General features: G+C 51.1%; 1 protein-coding gene across 5 annotated transcripts in view; it reads left to right on the forward strand.

The window, feature by feature from the left end:
• RNF123 (ring finger protein 123) overlaps nt 1–20,704 on the forward strand; it is a 51,671-nt gene that overhangs the window by 11,034 nt on the left and 19,933 nt on the right. For all 5 annotated transcript variants that reach the window (XM_082060411.1, XM_082060410.1, XM_082060412.1 and 2 more), the window contains 22 exons: nt 59–184; nt 867–981; nt 1,816–1,920; nt 2,053–2,178; nt 3,349–3,441; nt 3,616–3,689; nt 4,162–4,279; nt 4,743–4,842; nt 5,291–5,355; nt 5,435–5,506; nt 6,200–6,320; nt 7,103–7,204; nt 8,395–8,501; nt 9,044–9,242; nt 9,863–10,008; nt 10,189–10,272; nt 10,886–10,993; nt 13,710–13,887; nt 14,920–14,994; nt 15,468–15,555; nt 15,813–15,900; nt 16,031–16,115. In XM_082060411.1, the coding sequence (XP_081916537.1) occupies nt 59–184; nt 867–981; nt 1,816–1,920; nt 2,053–2,178; nt 3,349–3,441; nt 3,616–3,689; nt 4,162–4,279; nt 4,743–4,842; nt 5,291–5,355; nt 5,435–5,506; nt 6,200–6,320; nt 7,103–7,204; nt 8,395–8,501; nt 9,044–9,242; nt 9,863–10,008; nt 10,189–10,272; nt 10,886–10,993; nt 13,710–13,887; nt 14,920–14,994; nt 15,468–15,555; nt 15,813–15,900; nt 16,031–16,115 (2,375 nt within the window). The remainder of the gene's footprint in view (nt 1–58; nt 185–866; nt 982–1,815; nt 1,921–2,052; nt 2,179–3,348; nt 3,442–3,615; nt 3,690–4,161; nt 4,280–4,742; nt 4,843–5,290; nt 5,356–5,434; nt 5,507–6,199; nt 6,321–7,102; nt 7,205–8,394; nt 8,502–9,043; nt 9,243–9,862; nt 10,009–10,188; nt 10,273–10,885; nt 10,994–13,709; nt 13,888–14,919; nt 14,995–15,467; nt 15,556–15,812; nt 15,901–16,030; nt 16,116–20,704) is intronic.

A 20,704-nucleotide genomic window follows, 5' to 3' on the forward strand; every position in this document is an offset into this window, starting at 1 on the left:
AGTTGACCTCAAAACCCTCCTACTGTGACCAAAATCTTGTGGGTTTTCCTTCTTTCAGGAACGGCATATCTCTGGGAACTGCTTTTGATAGCATCACGCGGGGCGTTGGAATGGCTTACTTCCCTGCCATCAGCCTCTCCTTCAAAGAGTCCGTTGCTTTTAACTTTGGAAGCCGTCCACTCCGATATCCTTTAGGTGTGGGGAGAGGAGGTCTGAAAGGAGAAGAACCTGTCCTGAAACCATCTTTGGAGGCTGTAGAATACACATACGTGACTGCAGATTGCTTTCTTTTGTTTCCGCTTGGGCGCAGAGCAGGGTCAAGGAGAGAACCACCAGGGCAGAACCACTGGGCACACAAACATCAGTGCTGGTCCCTGGGGGTTTCTGAAATGAGACGCGCTTCAGCTCTGAAGCAGCAGCTACTGCTGCAGCGGGGGGCTGCCTGTTCCCAGGCACTCAGGTCCTGTAAAGATCTCACCCTCTGGTTTTGGAAACCCTAATGCTGCTGTGCTGCTCTTGGCCACTGGTCTCTTCTGCCTCCCAGCCATATGGGACCTCTGACGTGGTATCAGCATTGCCCGCAGCTCGGGTCAGAGCCGTCCTGGCTGTGCCTGGTGATAGCTGTAGTAGAGTCTCCTGTCCATCCTTCTGGTGAGACAAGAAGTGTGGTGTGAAATACCTACTGCTTGCAATATTGAGGAAGTGGGAATAAGAGCTTGTGGCTTGTCATCCATTTAGAAGTCACTGTGGTTTGAACTGTGACTGAGGCATGCGTGAGTATAAAGCAAAATGGAGAGTCTTTTTCTTGCACAAACAAAAGAGGTCCTGAAAGGATCAGATTGGATTTTACCTTAACACTTGCCTACTTATCCGGTGGAAGGTTACCGCCCTTTGCAAGATCCTCCTGTCGCAGACCTGGTGAAGGCTCACAAGCTGTTAGGCTACCTGAAGAACGTGATCCATATCGGAATAGATGTCACGGTAGGCTAATGTCACTGCGTGGATCTGTGGGGCACTGTGCTGGGAAGTGTGGTTCCGCACTTCTCTACAGATGCTAGCAGCTCAGATATTTTGTACACCTGAGAGTCTAAACACTTGTGTGCTTTTGCATGGGGCATGCACATCCCTGGAGCCCTTTGGCTTGCAAAATGGGATTCCTGATAGTTCCAGGACTTACGTTAAATCACACTGGGCTTTGTTATTCTCAATCCTATGAAGTTTCAGTCCCAGTATGCAAAAGGTGATGTTTGTTGGGCTCAGAACTGCTGGATTTGATTTTGCAGACTTGAAAGAAGCTTGTTCATGTCGTAAACTTTTTACAGATGTCCTGGTGCAGTGATGTGCTGAAATTCTGGCAGGTCTGCCTTGACAGCTGTTTTTGGCTGTGACACTGTTTGCTAGAATCCATTTTTTTTTGTTGCTAGGGTCTGAGATGATCTGTTTATGCCCAAAGCATAGGGAATGCCATCTGCTATTGTCTTGGCTTCAATAGAGGCCTGCTTTATTAGTTGACCTCCTCTGTAGGGATTCCCATTTACAAATTATCATGTACACTTGAACTCTTTTGGAAAAACAGGTTATCAAGGTGTGTGCATGTGGTTGATAGTATCTGACATCTGGATTGCACTGCAGCTTTCCAGGGGCAAGGGCCTGGCTGCTTTGCCAACCTTAATTCCCGTATTCAAGGTTTTTAGTGCAATCAGGCGTGGGACAGCAAACAATGACTGCTTCAGGCCTCCGGTTCATTCAGGCGCTGGTGTCTGGGTGGACTGGGCTGAATCCAAGCTGTGTGTTTTTCTGGGTTTGTTGTTGCAGGAGGGGAAGCTGGTGGAGAAGGACATGTCCATGTGGCAGCTGCAGGGAGAGCCCACAGTGTTGATTACACTAGCCCACATCTTCAATTATTTCTCTCCTCTTATGGTGAGTTTTGCCTGCCCATTGCAAGCTTCTGTAGGTGCCTGTTATTGTGCTTTGCAAGGGGAGGTAAACCTCAGCCTTTGCTGGGAAGTGACTGTGCCTTGGAGGACTGTTGACCTGGCTCTCTGTCTGCAGTGCAAGGTGTACCTGGTGGAAGATGTGCTCATGACCTTCCTGTTGAGCATCCTTGAGCGAGGAGGGGCAGTGGAGGCCCATCCCCTTATACAGCAGCTGCTGGATCTCATGTGGCTTCTAATGGAGGTGAGTTGTCAGGGTGCTGATTCCTCCCCAGGGATGACAGGGGGATCTGGGAGGTGCTGAGGAGAGGAGCCTTCTATAGAAAATGCTAGCAGTGGTCAGCTTCTTTCCCTTCTTTTTTTTTTTGTAGTAGACCACCCTCTCACATAGCTCATCTGGCTGCTGCTTCACACCCAGAGGATGAGGGTTGAATGCAGAGTAATTGGTAGTGGTGACACTGGCAAGGAGCTAACAAGGCATTACTAAGCTTCTCTTACTGCCAAAGGAACTGGTGATGTTGAATAACTTCCTGCTGCTGGGAACATCAAATTCATCAATAAGACATGAGTTGTTGGATGTTGTTAATGATTATGTGACTGTGGAGGTTTAAATGCTGCCTTGTGCTCCAAGAGATTGATCAGAGTGTGCAGGACTGGGGTGGAAATGGGCACTGCAGTCTCACCACCTCCAGCAAGCACCACTGGGGAAGAATCTCCTCCAGCTTCCCATGCCCCTTCCTGTCCAAGCTGGATGAGATTGCTCCTTCCTGAGACACTTGTTTGAGGCAGCATTTGTCAGCCACAGGGATCTGCTGCTGCTGGGGTGCTTACACAGAGCCAATCACTGCCAGAGATCTGCTTGGAGGCAGCAGATCCTTTGGGGTAAAAAATAACAGATATGGGCACTGGGCCAGCCAGCTGTCATGAAAAGTTTAATAGAATAATTTCATGACCCCCTCAGGCCCATCATTTTAGAATTAGGTAGGGCTCTGTGTTTGTGGAAGAGTTGTCACTCGTCCTGCTGGTTAGCTGGGAGTTGGACTCATAAAACCAGCTCCTCTATTAACCATGTTTACACAGAAGTAACTTTTTTCCTTTCTGGGTTGTTTCTGCCAACACCATGTGTTGGATGGGTTCAGGAGGTACAGGGATGGGTGAATCAGCCCAGATAAACAGAACCTGGGACTTTGGCTTTTTGCAGATGACTTTTCAGTTGGTTTTACTAGTGCAGAAGCTTGTTTCCCATAGCAAAGCAATGGCACCAACTTCTGCTCGGACTCCCTCCTGTGGAGTCAGATGGGCAAACGCTGTGGGTTCAGAGCACCTGCTTTTTCCTTCGAAGGCCACACTCTGGGAACTGTAGCTGTTCCTGACTCCATGCTGTTGCTGTTCAATGTATTTCTTATTTTCTCAGGAATATGAAGTACACGAGTGCCTCAAGCAGCTACTGATGTCTCTGTTGCGGGCTTACAGGTTCTCACCCATTGTTCCAGACCTGGGCTTACAAGTGAGTTGCACTTCTGATTAGTCAGCTTCTGTTATGTCCCCTTGTCCAAAGGTACATGATGTTTTGGATTTTGCAGTTGTTTGATCCAGCAATAGCAGTTCTGTAACACTCTACTTATTAGAGTCATATCCTCTTCTGTAAATGGAGTCACTTTTGCTTCTCCTGTTTCGCTAGATTCACTACCTCCGGCTCACCATTGCGGTCTTGAAGCATGAGAAATCCAGGAAATATCTACTCAGCAATGTTCTGTATCCTTTGTGCCTGCTCTAGTCTCAGTTCTCCCTGCCCTCAACAGTGCAGCCAAGGAGGCTGCATGGATCTGCAGGTCCTGGCAGGCAGAAGCCACCTTGGCTTTGAGAGGTCACTTCTAATTTCTCGGGTCTCCTGTCTGCCTGACACCATTCACTACAAAGTTCTGGTTTGAGGAGGGGGAGTGGTGCCATATAGGTCACGTCCTACTAACACACAGGACTTAATTTCTGCCTGTGTGACCTCTCTAATGTCCCTAGAGCAAAAAGACTTTCAGAGCAGTCCAGCTGCCGTGCTAGTCTTTGGGCAGCTGCTGTGACAACTTCATGGGGCTTCTCCCAGGAGAAGGGGGTTCTGGATCTTCCAGAGATTGGAGTGGTTGTTGGAAAGAGGTCTCTCACTGCAGCTCTGGAAACGTGCCCTGTACCATCTCCCAACATAGCTTCTGTGCTTGCTTTAACTTGGCCACAGCTTTGATGTGCTCCGTTCAGTTGTGTTCTTCTACATTAAGAGCCCACTGCGTGTGGAGGAGGCGGGTTTGCAGGAGCTCATTCCCACCACGTGGTGGCCAAACCGCTTCACCAAGGAGGTGAGTAAGGGCACGTCTGCTAAGGAGGTGTAAGAAATGTTATGGCCTGCTGTCCCCATCGTGTTCTGGTGGAGGAAGCTGGATGGTTCATGCTTCCAGCTGTGCTAGCACTGGTGGAGCCTGCAGAGCTATGTGAGAGCTGTAGCTTCTCCATTGCCCTGTTATCTTAATTAGCCCTTAGAGGGGACGTTTGGGATGTGTCACTCAGGACAGGGGAGGGGGACACTTTTCTGTGGCAACAGATTTGAAAGGGAACCTCACAGTGTCTAAGGAACTACAGCTTGACTTGTGTGTCCTCAAAATATCTCCTGTCCTTACTGGTTACAAGGCTGAGGAAGGCCTATTTAGGTGTGCTGCCAGCTGCACTCATGCACATTGTTTCAGGCAGTTTCCACTCTCTATTTGGCAAGACATTTTCCCCGTGCAGTGATTTCTGACTAACCAGTGTCTGTACCCCAACCAGGGCAAGGAGAGTAAGGAGGTGAAGGAGGAGAGTGCTGAGGAGAGACTGAGGCGGCGGGCGTATGAAAGAGGCTGCCAGCGGCTCAAAAAACGAATCGAAGGTCTGTGAGGAAGGAGGGGAATTGCCAAGATCTCATAGCTTCTGCGCAGCCAAGGGGAGCGACCGTTGAGCTACTCCCAAATCCCCTTCACAACCTGAACTCCGCTGTGCTCCTGCCAGGACGGTCTGAGCAGCAGAGATGGGTGCCAGCCGTGCCATTATTTGGTGGAGTGGTATGAGTGCTGGGACCCCCACCATGGAACACTAGCAAACCAAAATTTCCCTCTAGGGGCATTGCTTGTCAGCTGTAGATAAGTTTATTGCTATGTGGTGGAGGAGAAAATTCTTATGGTGATGGGATTAGCATTCTGCGGGTACTGGTTGTCCCTGAGCCTCCCTCTGCTGAGGAGGTGGCCGTTCTCCTGGGGACAGGGTCCTGCACTTGGGGTTAATATGAGTAGTTGCTCTCCAGTGCTTGTTTTCTGATGGCGTACGTGTCACCATTTTAGTGGTTGAAGGTCTCCAAGTTCAGATTCTGAAGCTGCTGCTGAACAACAAGGACAGAGGAGGAGGGGTAAGCGCCCTGTGGATCTTTTGCTGCACTATCTCCACGTCACAGGTATAGTTTTACCACTTGCTTTTCCTCCTACCAGGTGGAAGCCTCCAGATACATCTTCTTAAACAAATTCCGCAAGTTTCTTCAGGAGAACGCGAGCAACAGAGGGGTAAGTCAGAGAGCCAGCCTTCCCTTGAGCCTCACCCGGAGAGCTCGCTGGCACCTTCAGGCTGGGAGCTCTGCCCTTTTGGTGGGGCTGCTTCCAGCAGTTGATTAACCAAGATCTAGATATGGCAGGGAGTGGGGAGGAGGGAGAAGACGCGAGGCTAGAAACCAGGCAGCTTATCCAAGTCCTATGTAGTGACTTATGGGAAGGTGGTCCTTGGGAAACTCGTCGGGTAGGAGCTGAACATCCTCCTAAAACCTCTCAGGGAGCACGGCTGTGGAGTGCTCTGCCACAACTGGCCTGCTGGCTTTGGCATCCTCTTCACTGCTTGGGTGGGAACTGTTCTTCTGGCCCTGGATCAGGCTGTTGGCCTGCAGCTTTGGAAGGTAGGCATCCACTGTTGCAGGAAACCCTTTCTTCACCTGCATCTCTTGTGTTCATGATCAGCCCCATCTCTCATGGTGGAGCACATAGTATCCATCTTTTCTGTCAGACCAGCTTGTTGTTTCAGTGCTCAGGACTTTCTAGAGGTGGAAACTCTTGCCTGCCATCAAGGCTGGGCTCTCTCCCAGTGCTGGAACCTAGAGATGATAGCAAGGCTGAGAACGCGAAGTTTTTCCCTGCCCTATGTAGCCGCTGGGACAAAAATGCACTTTCACACCTGCCCTGATGGCTGAACTCTCATTCTTGCCCTAGAACTTGACTGTGTTGTGCCCGCCAGAGTACATGGTGTGCTTCCTGCACCGGCTGATCGCTGCCTTGCGCTTCTTCTGGGATGACCACAAGGCAAAGACCCCTGCTGCACGGAGCAGTGAAGGTAAGGCCTGGAGGAGAAGCTTTGAAGGCATTTCTGTGGCTGGGAGAAGGGTTGCCGCTTGGCAGTGCTCTCTGGGATGCTGGAAATTTTGTGTTTCTCATGGATGCTTGAGCCTTCTTTTATCCTGTGTCTGTAGTTTTGTGGGAAATTCCTGTCTGCAGATCTGTTCCAGTTAACATGCAGACATGAGACTTGCAAAGCAGCGCCTGTACTGTTTGTGAGTTCCCACTGTATGCGCTGGAGCAGAGTCCAATATTGATGTTGGGCCTGTAGGAGGGCAGCTCAGGGATCCCATAGTCAAAGTTTAGGGGAAGATATTTGTTTTTGTGGTTGCCAGATTCTGGGATTCAGGGGAAACCAAGTCAGTGCCAGTTGCTTTCCCACCCTCAAACCCCTCCTTGCTTCTCCTGCCATGATCTACTTGTCACTCCCCTTTCTTCCTCTAGGCTGACCTTTTCTCTGGACTCAGTAAGTGCCTTATGATCGTGACAGAGCTGGAGTAGCCAGCTGGAAAGCAGCTGAGTTTTCTGACAATCCAGTTTCCCCCAGTGACTGGGGAGGCTTGTTGATGGCTGTGGGTTGCTCCTGTATCTGCATGAATCTAATTCTTGCTTCATTGTGAAAATCACTTCTGCCTTAATGGCTTGGGCTGTTATGGCAACAAGAATTGTCACCCAGTAAAGGTCCATGCTGGTCTCTGGGGTCTGTCTTAGGAGGACTTACTTGTCTGTGTGGGTTCTGTGCATGGGACTCATGGAAAAAACAAATCTTCTCTGCTTTAGAGGCGTATGTCCCTCCTCAACTCTTCTATAATGGGAAGGTGGATTATTTTGACCTTCAGCGACTTGGAGGTCTCCTGTCTCATCTTAAGAAAACTCTGAAAGGTAAGTGCTCTCATTTCCAATACCTGCATCCAGGTCCTGACTGGAGTTCACCCAAGAGACATCCCAGGGAGGGAGCTGTGGATAGTGAATTGTGATTAAATTTAAGGAGAGACTTGACTTTTTATGAGGTGAAAGTCACGCTGAAGAAGACACTATCCCTTGTGGGTGGAAAATCCTTTAAGTTAACAGTTTACTCTTTATATCCCTGAATGGGGCCCGTGGCTGGTGGAGGGAAGGGGATATTTTGGGAATACCCTCTGGTGTGTTGTTCTCGCTGCATCACAGCCAAGGGCTGTCAAAGCGCTGCCGATCAGCCTGGCTCTGCTGGCTATGAAGGATGTCTGGGATTTACTGGCTGTACCACACCAGGAAAGCAGTAGCAGCCTTGTGCATGTATGACAGCTGTGTGTGTTTTGGCAGCACGCTGCTCAGGCAAGAAACTTTTAAAACCTCCCTTTTGGAAGGGTTAGAAACCTCTTGCCATTCAGTCAGACTAGGTTTGTGTCTGGTTTCTGGCTAATGTGGCACTTCCTTTGGCTTAGATCACTCTTCTTCCCTGTGTGTTTGCAAGATTAGTACCATTTTCTCTGTCTCAAGTTGAACCCTGGCTGTTCAGAATTAGATTACTGAACTTGAGAAGCATGTAATCTTCTCTGGTCTCTTACCAAGGTTTTCCTGGCCAGCTTTAAAGACAGGGCTATGACTAGAGGACACGTTCAGGCTTTGTACAGCATAGCTGCCATCACAGCCTTCCTCTGGGCTGAGAATGATTTCTGGTCTGAGTCTCAGTTCTGGTGACTTGGGGGCATCTCGTGGGACAGCATTGCAGAGCTGGAGGCTTAACAAATGCTCTCAGGCCCTGAGTTTCCTTCCCTACACTAATCCAGTTTGGCCCTGGCAGTTGTCTTGTGATTCCTTGGTTATTCTATTTGTTGCTGGTAGGAACAGGAACAGAAATGGGTCCTGGGTGAGCAGCACCCATCACTGCTTGGTCTCTGCTGTGTTAGCAAGGGCAGACCTATTTCACATAGGAAGCTGGAGGGAAGGTGAGCTTGTTCTGATGCCACATCCAGCTTTGCTGGCTACTCCTCAGCTGCTGAGAAGCAGGAAGAAGGATGAACCTGGGGCTGCCTCGTGGGAAGCAAAGAGTGATTCCTGTGTTCACAGCAGCTTTGGTGTGCTCTGTGCAGATGACCTGGCTGCAAACGCCAATGTCCTGATCGACCCTGCGGAGCTGCAAGCAGTGACTATGGACGATCTCGATGAAGATGAGGAATCGGCAACATCAGCAGCACAGGTGAGCCATGGGCTGTGATTCACTTGTGGGGTCCCATGTGCCAAGGCAGCAAGGGCTGAGCCTCTGACTAGAAAAGCTTTCCTTTAGAGGAAGGCAGCGTTTGGGCCAGGGCTCTAACCTGTCCACGGGCAACCAGATAAACAGCTGCACTTGCATGAGAGTCACTGGAAGTCAGCAAGGTCCCAGATGCACCAAGTTTGAGCAGCAAAATTTTCTTTCCTCTACTCTCTCACTGCCCACAGATCTGAATATGCCCCCTGCCCTCCATGACAGCTCTTGATGCCTGCATTTGGAGGGGTACAAGGCAACTGCAGAGAGAGCAGCTTCTTGCTGTGCAGATCTGCTGCTTGTACCTGGCACATGCCCTTGGAGGAATGAATGTCCACTTGCTGACCTGGCACTGCTGGCCCAGCTGTGATAGGAAGGGTATCTGCTCACCTTCCAGTGGCCACTGTGCATCTGTACCAACATTTTTGCAGGGGCAAGGGAGGGATAGCGGGCAGCCTAACAGCTAGAACTGTTTCTCCCTTCATTTCTTTCAGTCTCAGCGTCCCTCTGCCGCCCTGGCCATCGGTGGAGCTCTTGCCAGACCCGGCTGGCTCAGCTCCCCGACCCTGGGCCGTGCCAACCGCTTTCTCAGCACGGCGGCTGTCAGCCTGATGAACCCGCGGAGGCCTCTGGGCACCCTGGAGAAGGTCAAAGTGCGCACGCTCAGCGTGGAGCAGCGGACAGAGGAGGACAGTGAGTACTTCCGCTGCATGCCAGTGTGGTCCAGGTGGTCCCTGGGAGAATGGTGACTTCCAGCTCCCAGTACTCTCAAGTGGAGAGCGATCCATTTATGACCAGCATTGCTACTTCCCATTCTCAGGACATGCTGACACCCACAAGTCCACATTAACCACGTTGTTGTTATGAACATGACACTGGTGATGCTGTCACTCTCTGTGTAAGGAGATGCTGCCCTGGTCCCTGCAAAGGCAGTGCCACATTGCAGGGAGGTAGTTCGAAGGCAGCTGTAGCCACATTTGCTCTGAACGCAGGCCAGCTGAAGGATGAGGTGTGCAGTAGCAGCCCCATTGCTGTTGGTTGGGCCAGGCAGCCTCTGAAGCACATACAGGGCTTGAGGAGGTGGGATTGGCATGGCCTGGGTCTGTTTGAACAGGTCTGGCAGGGCAGCCTGATGCAGGCAGTGGGATGGGGATGGTGTGTTTGTGTATCTAGTGAATCCCATGGGCTGGGAAGGAGTGCTGTATTACAGAGACACAGTAGGGCTTTGGCTTCAGAGGGGTGCAGGCAGAAGCAGAGGTGCCAAAATGCCTTGCTGAGAACTTCTCCCCTCCTGTCTGGGGGGCCCATTGCAGTTGAAGGCAGCCATGGAAATGAGGGTCTCTTACTGGGCAGACCCCCAGAGGAGCCAGACCAGCCCATCACAGAGAACTCCCTCCTGGAAGTCCTGGATGGGATAGTGATGATGTACAACCTCAGTGTCCACCAGCAGCTTGGGAAGGTAAGCAGGAATCCGTTCCCTCAACCTCCACGCTTCTACACTGACTTTCTCTTTTCTGCTTATTAAGTGACTCTGTGTGCTGTTTCCTTCTCCTCCTAACCCTGTGGGGGGTCTGGTTGCATGCTCATATGTCTAGGGAAAAAATACCCTTGTTTATTTTTGGAGTTTGCTGTTTTTCAGATGGTTGGTGTGTCAGATGATGTAAATGAATATGCTATGGCACTGAAAGACACAGAGGAAAAAATCAGCCGCTGCCCAAAGAGGGTAAGTGTCTCTCCCAGTTTTTTCTTCTGGTAGAGCCTGAGTATCTGGCAAACAGGATGAAGCACAGTGGGTGACTTCCAGCCTTGGAGTGACCAGTATCTTGGATGGGGTAATAACCCATGCCTGGAGCTGGCAGCGGCATTTCATACTGTGCCAGCCCATTGTACCACTGCCTCAAGGAACAGAAGGACCAGCTGCATTGGCTCCTCCCAGAAAAGCCATAGCAGTTCGCAGACCTCCATGGGCTGCAGACACCTTGGACCTTGTCTCCTGGGGTGGGGACCCCCAGTGCTGGGCTGGGGACACATCTGTCCTATTCCAGCTGCCAGAGACTGAGCGTATCTGATGATCCATTAAAGAAGTATCAGAAAGTAGCTGACCCTAGAGCTACTGCCCACACTGGCCTTGTGGGCTGCAGCCGAGGCTGCTAAGTGCTCTTCATAGCACTGACTCCCACTCCCTCCCCAGAAAGGCTGCTGACCCCCTTCCCTCCTGCCAGTACTCCCTAGCTATCCCCAGGGTGGTATTTTCTTTTACATTGTTTGTCCAGCTCCGGAGAAGGATGCTATAAATGGCAGTGACATCTGCCCTCACATCTCTGCACTCTTTTCAGAGGAGGGATATCCACGAGGAGCTGCTGAAGAGCCAAAAAGTCTTCTCCGAGAAGCTCAATCACCTGAGCCGACGCCTTGCCTGGATAAATGTCACCATTTACTCAAAGGTGGGCAAGAGTGTAATGTGAGCAGCTTGGAGGAGACCGAGCAAACGTGCCTCTGTGTCTGTGCTGCTCGGCTCACGTGTCACAGGTGTTGTTTTACCTGGTGTTGGAGCAATGTCCATGGTTTGTGTGGCTTGTTTTTCCTTTCTTGCACATCATACACTCCATCCTAGGCCTGGACCCTCTCCTGAGCCAGGCTTGGTCCTACAGTGTTTGTTAGGACAGAGCCCAGCCCGCTCTGAGCTGTGTGCGGTGCTGCAGGCTGTCCCTTGGGGCATTGTACCTCTGGAGTACAGGCAGGAGGGTGTGGGTCAGAGGGAGATTCACTTCTCAGGGCATATCTGGAGCACAGAGGCTGCTGTGAACCATTTGCCTGAGCTGTGCTGTGTGTCACAGGGGGATCTCACTAATGCTGCTCTTCCTGAAATCTGTAGGATCCAAGCCTGTCTTTTTTGTTCAGGTGTTCTCCCCTTCTTCCCTTGGTTCCTACACAGAGAGGGTGCATTCTGCATTTAGTAATGCAGTGACTCTTTGCACAGGCTGTCCTTTCTTCCCTGCATCCACCGTTTCCCATAATAAAGTCTCTGGTCAGTTTTCTCACGAGCAGTTTGTGCTCTTACACTCTGCAGATCTTGTCCTGTTGTACCCCAAACGTTGCCTTGCCCCATCTCTGTAGCTTTTTTGTGCGGGGGAAGAAGATGCATTTCCCTAAACCTACAGTGGCAGCAGGGTCTCTGCTGTGTCCCAGGATGCGAAGAGGAAGGGGAGGAGTGGTAGTTTCTATGAACACACCTGGCAGAACTGCGGTGGCAGATCCTGAATCAGGAGCTCTTTGTTCATCCCCGGTTTCACTCCCCGAGCGGGACGGCAGGGCACAGCGCTGCAGCAGCTCTCTGTGCATTAGTGTAGCCCATGCTTGCCAGGAAATAAACCTTTCTTACCAGACTGCCCTGGAGAGGCTGCGGGGCATTAGCAGTGTGTGCATTGCAGGGATTGCTGCCATGGCCCATGCAGAAACACTCTTTGTGTCTCTAGATGATCTATTGTCATATTAAATGCAGGTACCGCCTCCCATCAGGAGTGCGGTGTCACCTTTCCGGATGAATCAGCAGCATCTGGTGGTGAAGGTCACGGCCTTCCCCACTTGTGCTCCCTCCATGGTCTGCGTGGCCGGCTGTGACATGTGCTCTGGACAGGAGTGTAGCTGCACAAGGAGCTTGTCCACACTGCCTGGACCTTCAGGGCTCCATCTTGGCCATTGTGTGTTACTGCTGTTTCCCAATTGGGACATCCAGCCAGCAGACTCCTGCATCCCTGGGGCTTGTGTGAAATGTAGGGACACGTCTGTATGAGTTTTGGAGGCACTGCTGGTGCTGATGGAAAGAGAGTGATTCTATGTGGAGGCGAAGTCCTGCTCTGTGCTGGGGTGTCAGAGCTTGGGAGAGGCTGCTCCTTCTTCAGGGGAATTAGTCACTAGTCTATCCTGAGCTGAGGGATCAAGGTTAGATAAGAGGTAACGCTACATCTTAAAAACACTCTGAGATTTAAAGCAGATAATCCTGCCTTCGAAACATTCCTGTGGGAAGACCATTTCAGTTTATTTTATTACAATGCTGTATTTACCCATCACACTGTAGGTAGTCACATCTTTGTACCCTCTTGGTGTAGGCTTTCTTCTGGATTGACAATAACTGAGATGATGTTTTGAGGTTATCAATTCTTAATAAACCCAAATGCAGCTTTCTTCACCTTAGCGTCTGCACAATTGCTTTTTATCCTCTAAGCACCCCAGTTGCGTTGTGTGTCAGTGTCAAGATGAAGATGTCTTTTAGTCAATTTACTTGATGTACACTAGTTCAGTCTAATTTTCAGAACAAACCCATGTAAATCTCCCAAAGATGGTAGCTAGATACTTTAGAGAAGCCACTAAGCAAATGAAGTCAATTATCTGCACCTCTGATTTTATTTTTTTTAATTGGAAGTGTAACCCTCCTCCATCTATTTTTACGCAAATCGCTATTGCTTATGATATTTCTAGGCATTGCAGGATATGAAACAATTTTTCCTCTTTTTATGGCTTTATTGGTGCTGATTTTTATAGCTTAAAATCACATAGATGCCCTTAAATTTCCTGTTTTTAATTTAGAACCCCCTGAGTTTTGCTTAGAGAAGCAAGGGGCTGATGTTCCTCAGGACACTAAATCTGGCTGAATGGCTGGCACAGAGTCCAAAGGGCTGTGGCCGTCTATTGGTATGAGCTTTCTGCCTGTTCCCATTTAATTCCCACAAAGGACCGGCTTTCTTTCCAGCAGATCTATGCCTGCCTTCCTTCAGCCAGCGTACTTGGAATAAAAACTAGCATGGCCCTTTGCAGTCAGGCCCGTGTGGTCAGATGTGCCCTACCCAGGAGCAGTTCTTGGAGGGTTGTGAGGCTCAGTGAGACAAAGCCACAGTCGATCTGATGCCACACTGGTGACGGTCGTGCTCTGATCTTGATGTTGATGTAGAAATCTCAGGTTGCTCCTTCCACCTGACGCTTCTGTAACTCTATGGAAAGACCGAATGGCACAGATCTGGTTAATGAATTGAGAGCAGTGGCCTGAGGAACATCTCAGACATGGGGAAGTTTGTGAGGTCTAAGCGTGGTGCTGACTGTTGTGTTTCTCCAAAGAGGAGCTGAACAAAACTAAATGGGGCTTGTTGTGTTCTCTCTGGCCAGGAGAAGATGCAGGACATATATTGGCTGCTGCGGGTTTGCATCCGCACCATCGAGCACGGCGACAGGACGGGCTCACTTTTCGCTTTCATGCCAGAGTTCTACCTCAGCGTGGCTATGAACAGCTACAGCGCACTCAAGAACTACTTCAGCCCTGTAAACAGCATGGAGGAACTTCCAGGTAAGGGGATGGGGAGGCCTTGCTAATTCTGACATGATGAAGTCTAAATAAAGCCACATCCTTATGGTGAAGTAGTGGTAGCTGGGCATTGTCCCTTCTGTATCCTTTCCTGGCTGTGATGTGCTGCACCAGGATATTGTCTGTGTGCTGTGGGGCAGATGTTGAGTGCCGTTTCTCGAGTAGATGCCACTGGTGAGCTGTGGCCATTGCCGAGCTCAGGCAGGGAGCCCAGGCCTTGCCCAGAGCTGGCACAGTGTTGGCTGCAGTGAAAATCACTGGCAGCTGTGGAATTTGTTTCTAAGGAGGCACCAGGAATGGGCTGGGATGCTGGGAGATGTGCTTGCCCCAGCAATGCCTGCCACTGCCTGCTGATTTCTGTGTGGGAGATGTGCCACGAGTGCAGGAGCTGGGACTGCTTTTGGATCCCCCTGGCACTGGGAAACGTTCCTGTGGAGATGACCACCCTATTGATGCCAAGAGTCTGTGTTTAGGTGTATTCCCTCTGTGCACATTCTGTGCTGTTCCTGACTAAGTGATCCCAGCAAGCTCTTAGCAAATTGCTCTGTGTTCTCCAGAGCTTGCGAAGGTAAGAAGGGCTTCTGTTCCCACCAACAGGACATAGCTAAGTGTTCACATCCATTAAGTGGGAACTGTGCCTGCTGTTCAGGGAGCAGCAGAATTAAGCAGCAGCAGATTCCTTCAGCGCATGCAGGCTGCACAGGCCTTTTCCATGTAGATCTAGGGTGTTATTTGTGTTTCTCAGCCTCTTCTACACTAGACATCTTGTCTGACTCAGGTGCATGGTCTTATCTTTCTCCAAGTAACTGACTTAAACTCTGCAGACTGAGGTGAGCGGCTCTATTGGAGATGAGTGTGCTTTCCCAGCTGTCTGTTTTGACAACTAGGTGAAACTCCAGTTAGCTGCATTAGGAACGAGTGCCGTGGCCTGTGCTATGTCCACAGGAAAGCTGGGACCAGAGGGCTGCCCATCGGGCCATTGGCGTGACCCCTGCTCCCTCCTTCCCTTTGCAGGCTACGAAGAGACTCTGATGCGCCTCGCTGCCATCCTGGCCAAGCACTTTGCTGACTCGAGGATCGTGGGCACAGGTAAAACTGCTCTCCTCGCTTTGGGGTGATATATTGGTTAATGGTTAGACTCGATGATCTTAAAGGTCTTTTCCAACCAAAATGATTCTATTATTCTATTGGACTTCTGTTGCCAGTCCTGTTGCCAGTGACTCACCAGACTTCCGTTGGGATGCATTTGCTGAATCCACTGAGTGCTTTACGCCTCCATGTATCAAGAGACGCTGAGCACTGCCCTTTTCTGGTGTGTCCTGCTTGTTTCAGCGTTAGATACATGACCTAAGGTAGCCTTTTTAGAGGTGTTCCGGCTACTTGCATGTCAAATCTGGGGTTACTTCTTAGCTGCCCGGGCACAGGCACGCTCTCTGCATCAGCTGGGGTGGCAAACCTCTGTGAATAAGGGCCTATCCCTCCCAGCCTCTGGCGTTCAGGTACTCCCCAGCATGCTGCGTGTCCTCAAGCATCCGTCCCAGCCCATTCTTGTTCCTCCGCAGACATCCGGGACTCCCTGATGCAGGCCTTGGCCAGCTATGTGTGCTACCCACACTCACTGCGTGCGGTGGAGAGGATCCCAGAAGAGCAGTAAGTGCTGCGCTGCCTGTCTCGGGGGGTAGGGGTGGGGCTGGGGGGTGACAAGGCTGGGTGGGGGAGCAGGTGGGTTGCCAAGCACTGCCAAAGGTCCAGGAGCTGCAGCAGGGTGCTGGAGTTGGTATGAGGACCTCCCTTTACCCTTATACCAGCAGCTTTGCTCTGTCCCAGTTCTGTGGGTCCTACCATGGGTCCTGTTTAATCCCCTGTCGCCAAACCCTTTGTGGCTAAGCCATGTCCTTGTCTGGCAGGCGGATCTCCATGATGAAGAACCTCCTGGCTCCCTATGAGCAGCGACCCTGGGCACAGACCAACTGGATTCTCGTCAGGCTGTGGCGGGTGAGCATCCTGCATTCCCTTCTTCTCACACCGTCTGGGGCTGGGTGGACACTGAGCATTTCAGTTCCCAGTACCACCAAAACCCAGCTGGCTTCCAGCCTCCAAGATCTTTCCTTATCTCTTTTACCAGGGCTGTGGCTTTGGGTACAGATACACACGGCTCCCACACCTGCTGAAAACCAAGCCTGAGGACGCCAGCCTGCCCAGCCTGCAGAGTGAGTGGGGCCGGGCACTGGCACTCGGGATTGTGATGGGTGGGGGGGGAGGACCAGCCTCTTCCCTAGCAGCCGTCCCTACTACGGACCAGGCCTGCTGGGCAGATGGCTGCTGAAGTAGGGGGATCCTGACCAAATATCCAGACCTGACCATTGCAGGCAGCATTTCCTTTCCTGGACATCCCCAGTCTCTCTGCACTGGCTGGTGATTTTTTTGCCTGCTGAGTGCTGGGTTATATCTATCATGAGGAGGGGTTCTGCCCTTCAAAGGAAAGGTGAGAGGTCCTCGACAGAACTTTACCCCAAAATGTGAGCCTGAGAGAAGACTCTCTGACATCTGCAGTGAGCAGCTGCTGTGGGGAAGTGTTGGTGAGCATACCAGCAGGTACCCTGTGAGAGGGAGTGAGTGCCCAAGGAGACAGGGCACTGGACAAATTTGCAAGCAGGGAGTCTTTTGATCAGGCATCTGAGAGCCTGGCAGAGTCTGTCCTGCCTTTGGCACAGCAATTTGATTCTCTGAGCTGTCACCAAGCTGAGGGGATTCTTGGCTCTGTTGCGGCTGAGAAGGGCACGGGGAGGAGAAGGTACCTTACCTGAGCTGAAAACCATGTCCCCAGCTTCAGCCTTGCAGGGTCTGGGCCCGTTTGGTTACATTCCTGACCCCCCTCTAGAGTGGAGAAGGCTTCGTGCCAGACCTTGCTCCTGGGGAGCTGCCCGGGGTTGGGGGACAGAGGATACTGCAGCCTGACACGGGCAGGCCGCATGTGGACGTGTGTGCTGATCCCCATCAGTGGGTAGGGCTGCCTGTCTCTGTTTTAACAGCACTCTTGTTCTCTTTCTCTCTCCTGCCCGTGGGTGCCCAGGAGATCTCTCTGTTGCTAGTTTCCAGAGTAAGTTTGTTGTGTGACCCCCTCTTGCCTGGTGAAGTAGCTGTAGAGAGCTCCCTCTTTCCCTTCTTCTGCCTAGAGAGACCCTGCTTTGGGGGGCAGAGGGCCTCACGCTATGGTCCCTTTTCTCAGTTACATCCCTGGGAGATGCTGGAGGGACTGGTGCCCACGTGGGAGCCTCTGAGGCTGCATCACGGGCCCACTCTTGCTTCTGTATTATCAGGGTTCCCTCTGGGGTCAGAGCCCTGCTGCAGGCTGTGCCAGCTTTGGGTTCCTCTCGTCCATGGAGGACGATGGGGAAGCCCTGACACACATGCCGGAGGGACCTCGTGACTGTCCTCTGACCCTGCTACCACACAAGCAGGCCCTGTTGGGTGGCTGCCACTAGTCCCGTGGGGTGGTGACTGAGCTCCCCCTGCCTCAGGGAACTCTGGGGCTGGAGCAAAGCTCCTCAGCTTTTGAGGCCTCTCCATCCATCTCCGGATGGCTCCGCACAGTCTGAGCCTGGAGTGGGCTGGGCTGGCTACTGGGGACTTGCTCCTGGGATTGCTATTTTAAAGCGCATCAAATCAATAATGAATGCCAATTTAATTGAAGAGGGACATGGGACTCAGAGGTGTCCTTGAGATGCTGCCTGGGGAAGGAGGAAGAGACACCCCCCCTGTCTTCCCACCCATCATCCTCACCTTGTTGCAATTTGAGCATTGGCAGGGACAAGGGGACAAACTGCTGAGCTGAATGAAATCCCTGTTTGTCTGGATCTGCTTCTGCAGGCCAGTCTGAAGGGAGCTTGGGCAAATGCCTCTTGGTGTTCCAGCCTCGTCCTGCTTTGCGGACACTTCCTTGGAGGACTCTGCACAGGTGGCAAAGTTGTGCTGGTGCTGCCTCGCAATATCATAGGATAATAGAATGGTTTGGGTTGAAGGGACCTTCAAAGCTCATCCAGTGCCACCCCTGCCATGAGCAGGGACATCTTCACCAGCTCAGGTTGCTCAGAGCCCCGTCCAGCCTGGCCTGGGATGTCTCCAGGGATGGTTCATCCACCACCTCTCTGGGCAACCTGGGCCAGTGTTTCACCACCCTCAGTGTAAATAACTTCTTCCTCATGTCTTTGCCCTCCTATAGTTTAAAACCATTACCCCTTGTCCTGTTGTAACACACCCTTCTGAAAGGTCTGTTCCTATCTTTCTTATAGGCCCCTTTTAAATACAGAAAGGCCGCAATAGGGTCTCCCTGGAGCCTTCTCTAGGCTGAACAACCCCTACTCTCTGTCCTCATAGGAAGTAACTATATATAGTATATATAAGTGAAGTAACTCCACCTAGGTACTTGTGCTTGCTACTCTGTTCATTAGCAAGCTGGCTGCCTCCTTACCTCCTGCACAGTGCATGCAGGCCCGTTAGAGAACGGAGAGGAAAGGCTGTCATGGCAAGGCCTGCAGTCACTGCTTTGTCTCACTACAGCCAGGTTGCTGTGGCACAGATGGCCTATCAGTGGCATAAGGGAAGGATCGATGCCTGGTTTCTGAGCAAGCATGAGTTATCCATGAAACACGCAAAGCACAGACCACCGGGCTCCTGCGCTGCCTTAGCCCGTGCTCACCAATGGTGGGCAATGAGATACTGTCTGGCTTAGCCCAGCGCAGGGGAGATGCTCAGAAAGGCTGTGTGTGTCCCTGCCTGCTCCCCAGGTTGTCCCTTAGCCGCGCCAGCACCAAACAGCTCTTGTGCAGACAGGGCTCTGCCTCCTGTTTGGCTCCCGAGAGCAGACAGGGTCTCTGTTCAGAGGCGGGGGCAGTTCTGTTTGGCGGCTGCTGTAGGAACTTGTGTTGCTCCCATCGTGGCTCGCAGGCAAGGCTGGGTGCTGCCGCTGCACCCACGCAGGGAGCAGCAGCGGTGGCCCCGTGCCAGGCCCAGCCGCTCTTGTTTGCGGCGAGCTGCAGCGTGGCTTCAGGTTGCAGACAGGGCTCCTCCGCCCCAGGCCTTCTGCCCGTGCATCCATCAGGTGGTGAAGGGAAGGTGGATGGGGCGGTGAGATCATGTAGCTGAGCTGTTGTGTGATGTGGCCCAGAGAATTCACTCACGTCCGCTTCCCAAGTCCAGCAAGTTGCCCAAGCTAGAGGTCTTTTAGGAAGAAATCCTGTCTTGATCTGACAACACCAAAAGCATCAGCTGGTGTCAGTTGGACTGTGCACGCCCTTCTGGTGGTGGTTCCTCACCCTCAGAAATCAATCCATCAGTTTTTCCTGATGGGAATGCGCTTAACCCCATCTTCTGTCTTGTCTTCCACTGCTTCTGCTCTGCCTTTCTCTGCTGGGCTAAACTGTGCATTACATTTCAAAAGTGCTTGTGTACCAAGGTAAACTTGCTTCTTGATCCTTTCTAATTGTGAAAGTGCAGCCTCTGTGTTTTATTCAGGAGGGGTTTTGTTCCTCTGTGAGCCCCTGTGTTCACCCTTCCCATGTTTTTAGCAGCCCCAGACCTGCCAGTGTCGTGCTGGCTAGAACACCTGCCTGATCTGCTGGTCACAGAGCCAAAACTCACATTAGCTTGTTTGCCAGTGCGTTGCTCTGGAGGCCTCTGCAAGTCCCAGGTGCTCACTGATGCATCCTGATGCCTTGTGCTCCACCTTTTTGAGATCTCCTCTCTGAACACAGCTTGCTTTCCTGCTGCCTCACCCCGCAACATCCTCTGTTTTTCTCTAAACACAACTCTGGACGGGCGCAGTTCACCTGTGGTGTGGATCACTGCATCCCCAGCTTTCCTCTTCCACTGCTCGTCCACTGGTCCGACAGCCGGGGCTGCTGAGCGGTGGCTGTTTCACATTTACATCTGGATCCTTTTGAAAACTCAGATTAATGTTGGGTGGAACTGCTTTGCCTTTGAATCCGGTCCATTTTGGGTTTTCCTCCTCTGTGCTCCCAGCTCTGTTATAAGTGCTGCAGCATCTAGAGCCTCCCTTGGGCTGTTGAACAAGAAGTCTCACAAATGGCCATGTTATAAATTTTCCTGGGTCATTAGCAAACTAGAAAGCACATAATTATCTTCCTGTAATGAAAGCACATGACCCTGCTTCTTTACAATTATCTAGTAGGAGCACTTATTGAAGGCTTCCACTTTGTTTGCTTTATTAATTTTTAACTCTGTCTATTACTTGGCCTCTGCTATGGTTAGACTTGCTCCCATTACTGCTTTTAAAAATAATTCTGCTGGAATTTTTTTCCTGCAGTTGAAGAAACTTTGCATGTAGCATGAGTAGTTGTGGATGTTTCTTTCATTTCTTCTCCTATCACCCCTTTTCTCCTTGTTTTCATCAACCACTGCCTATGTTTATGTACACTTTACCTTCTACATTTTAACTTGTCTTATCCTGGTCTCCACGAACCTTTTAAACCAAGTGCTTGCTGTAGCGCTGGGGCTTTTTGGCTGCCTAATAATCTTCTTAAAGACCTCTGTTTTTATTCACCATTCCACCCTCACCTAGATTTTTTTCCCCTTTGACTATTTTGCTTATATTTTTGCAAGGAAGTTTCTGTTGTGGAAACATCGGATATATCTATAACCGCTTGGGGCCACACTCTGTTGCCCACATTAGATGTATTGAGGTCATAATTTCTGGCCTTGGAAACCACCGATTTCTGTTCCAATGACTGGTCTTCATTTGTCATAATGAAGCCTAAGCCAGGATTGAGTGGCTTTTGTA

Source organism: Streptopelia decaocto, assembly GCF_964273445.1.
Source record: "Streptopelia decaocto genome assembly, chromosome: 8".
In the NCBI taxonomy this organism is placed as follows: domain Eukaryota; kingdom Metazoa; phylum Chordata; class Aves; order Columbiformes; family Columbidae; genus Streptopelia; species Streptopelia decaocto.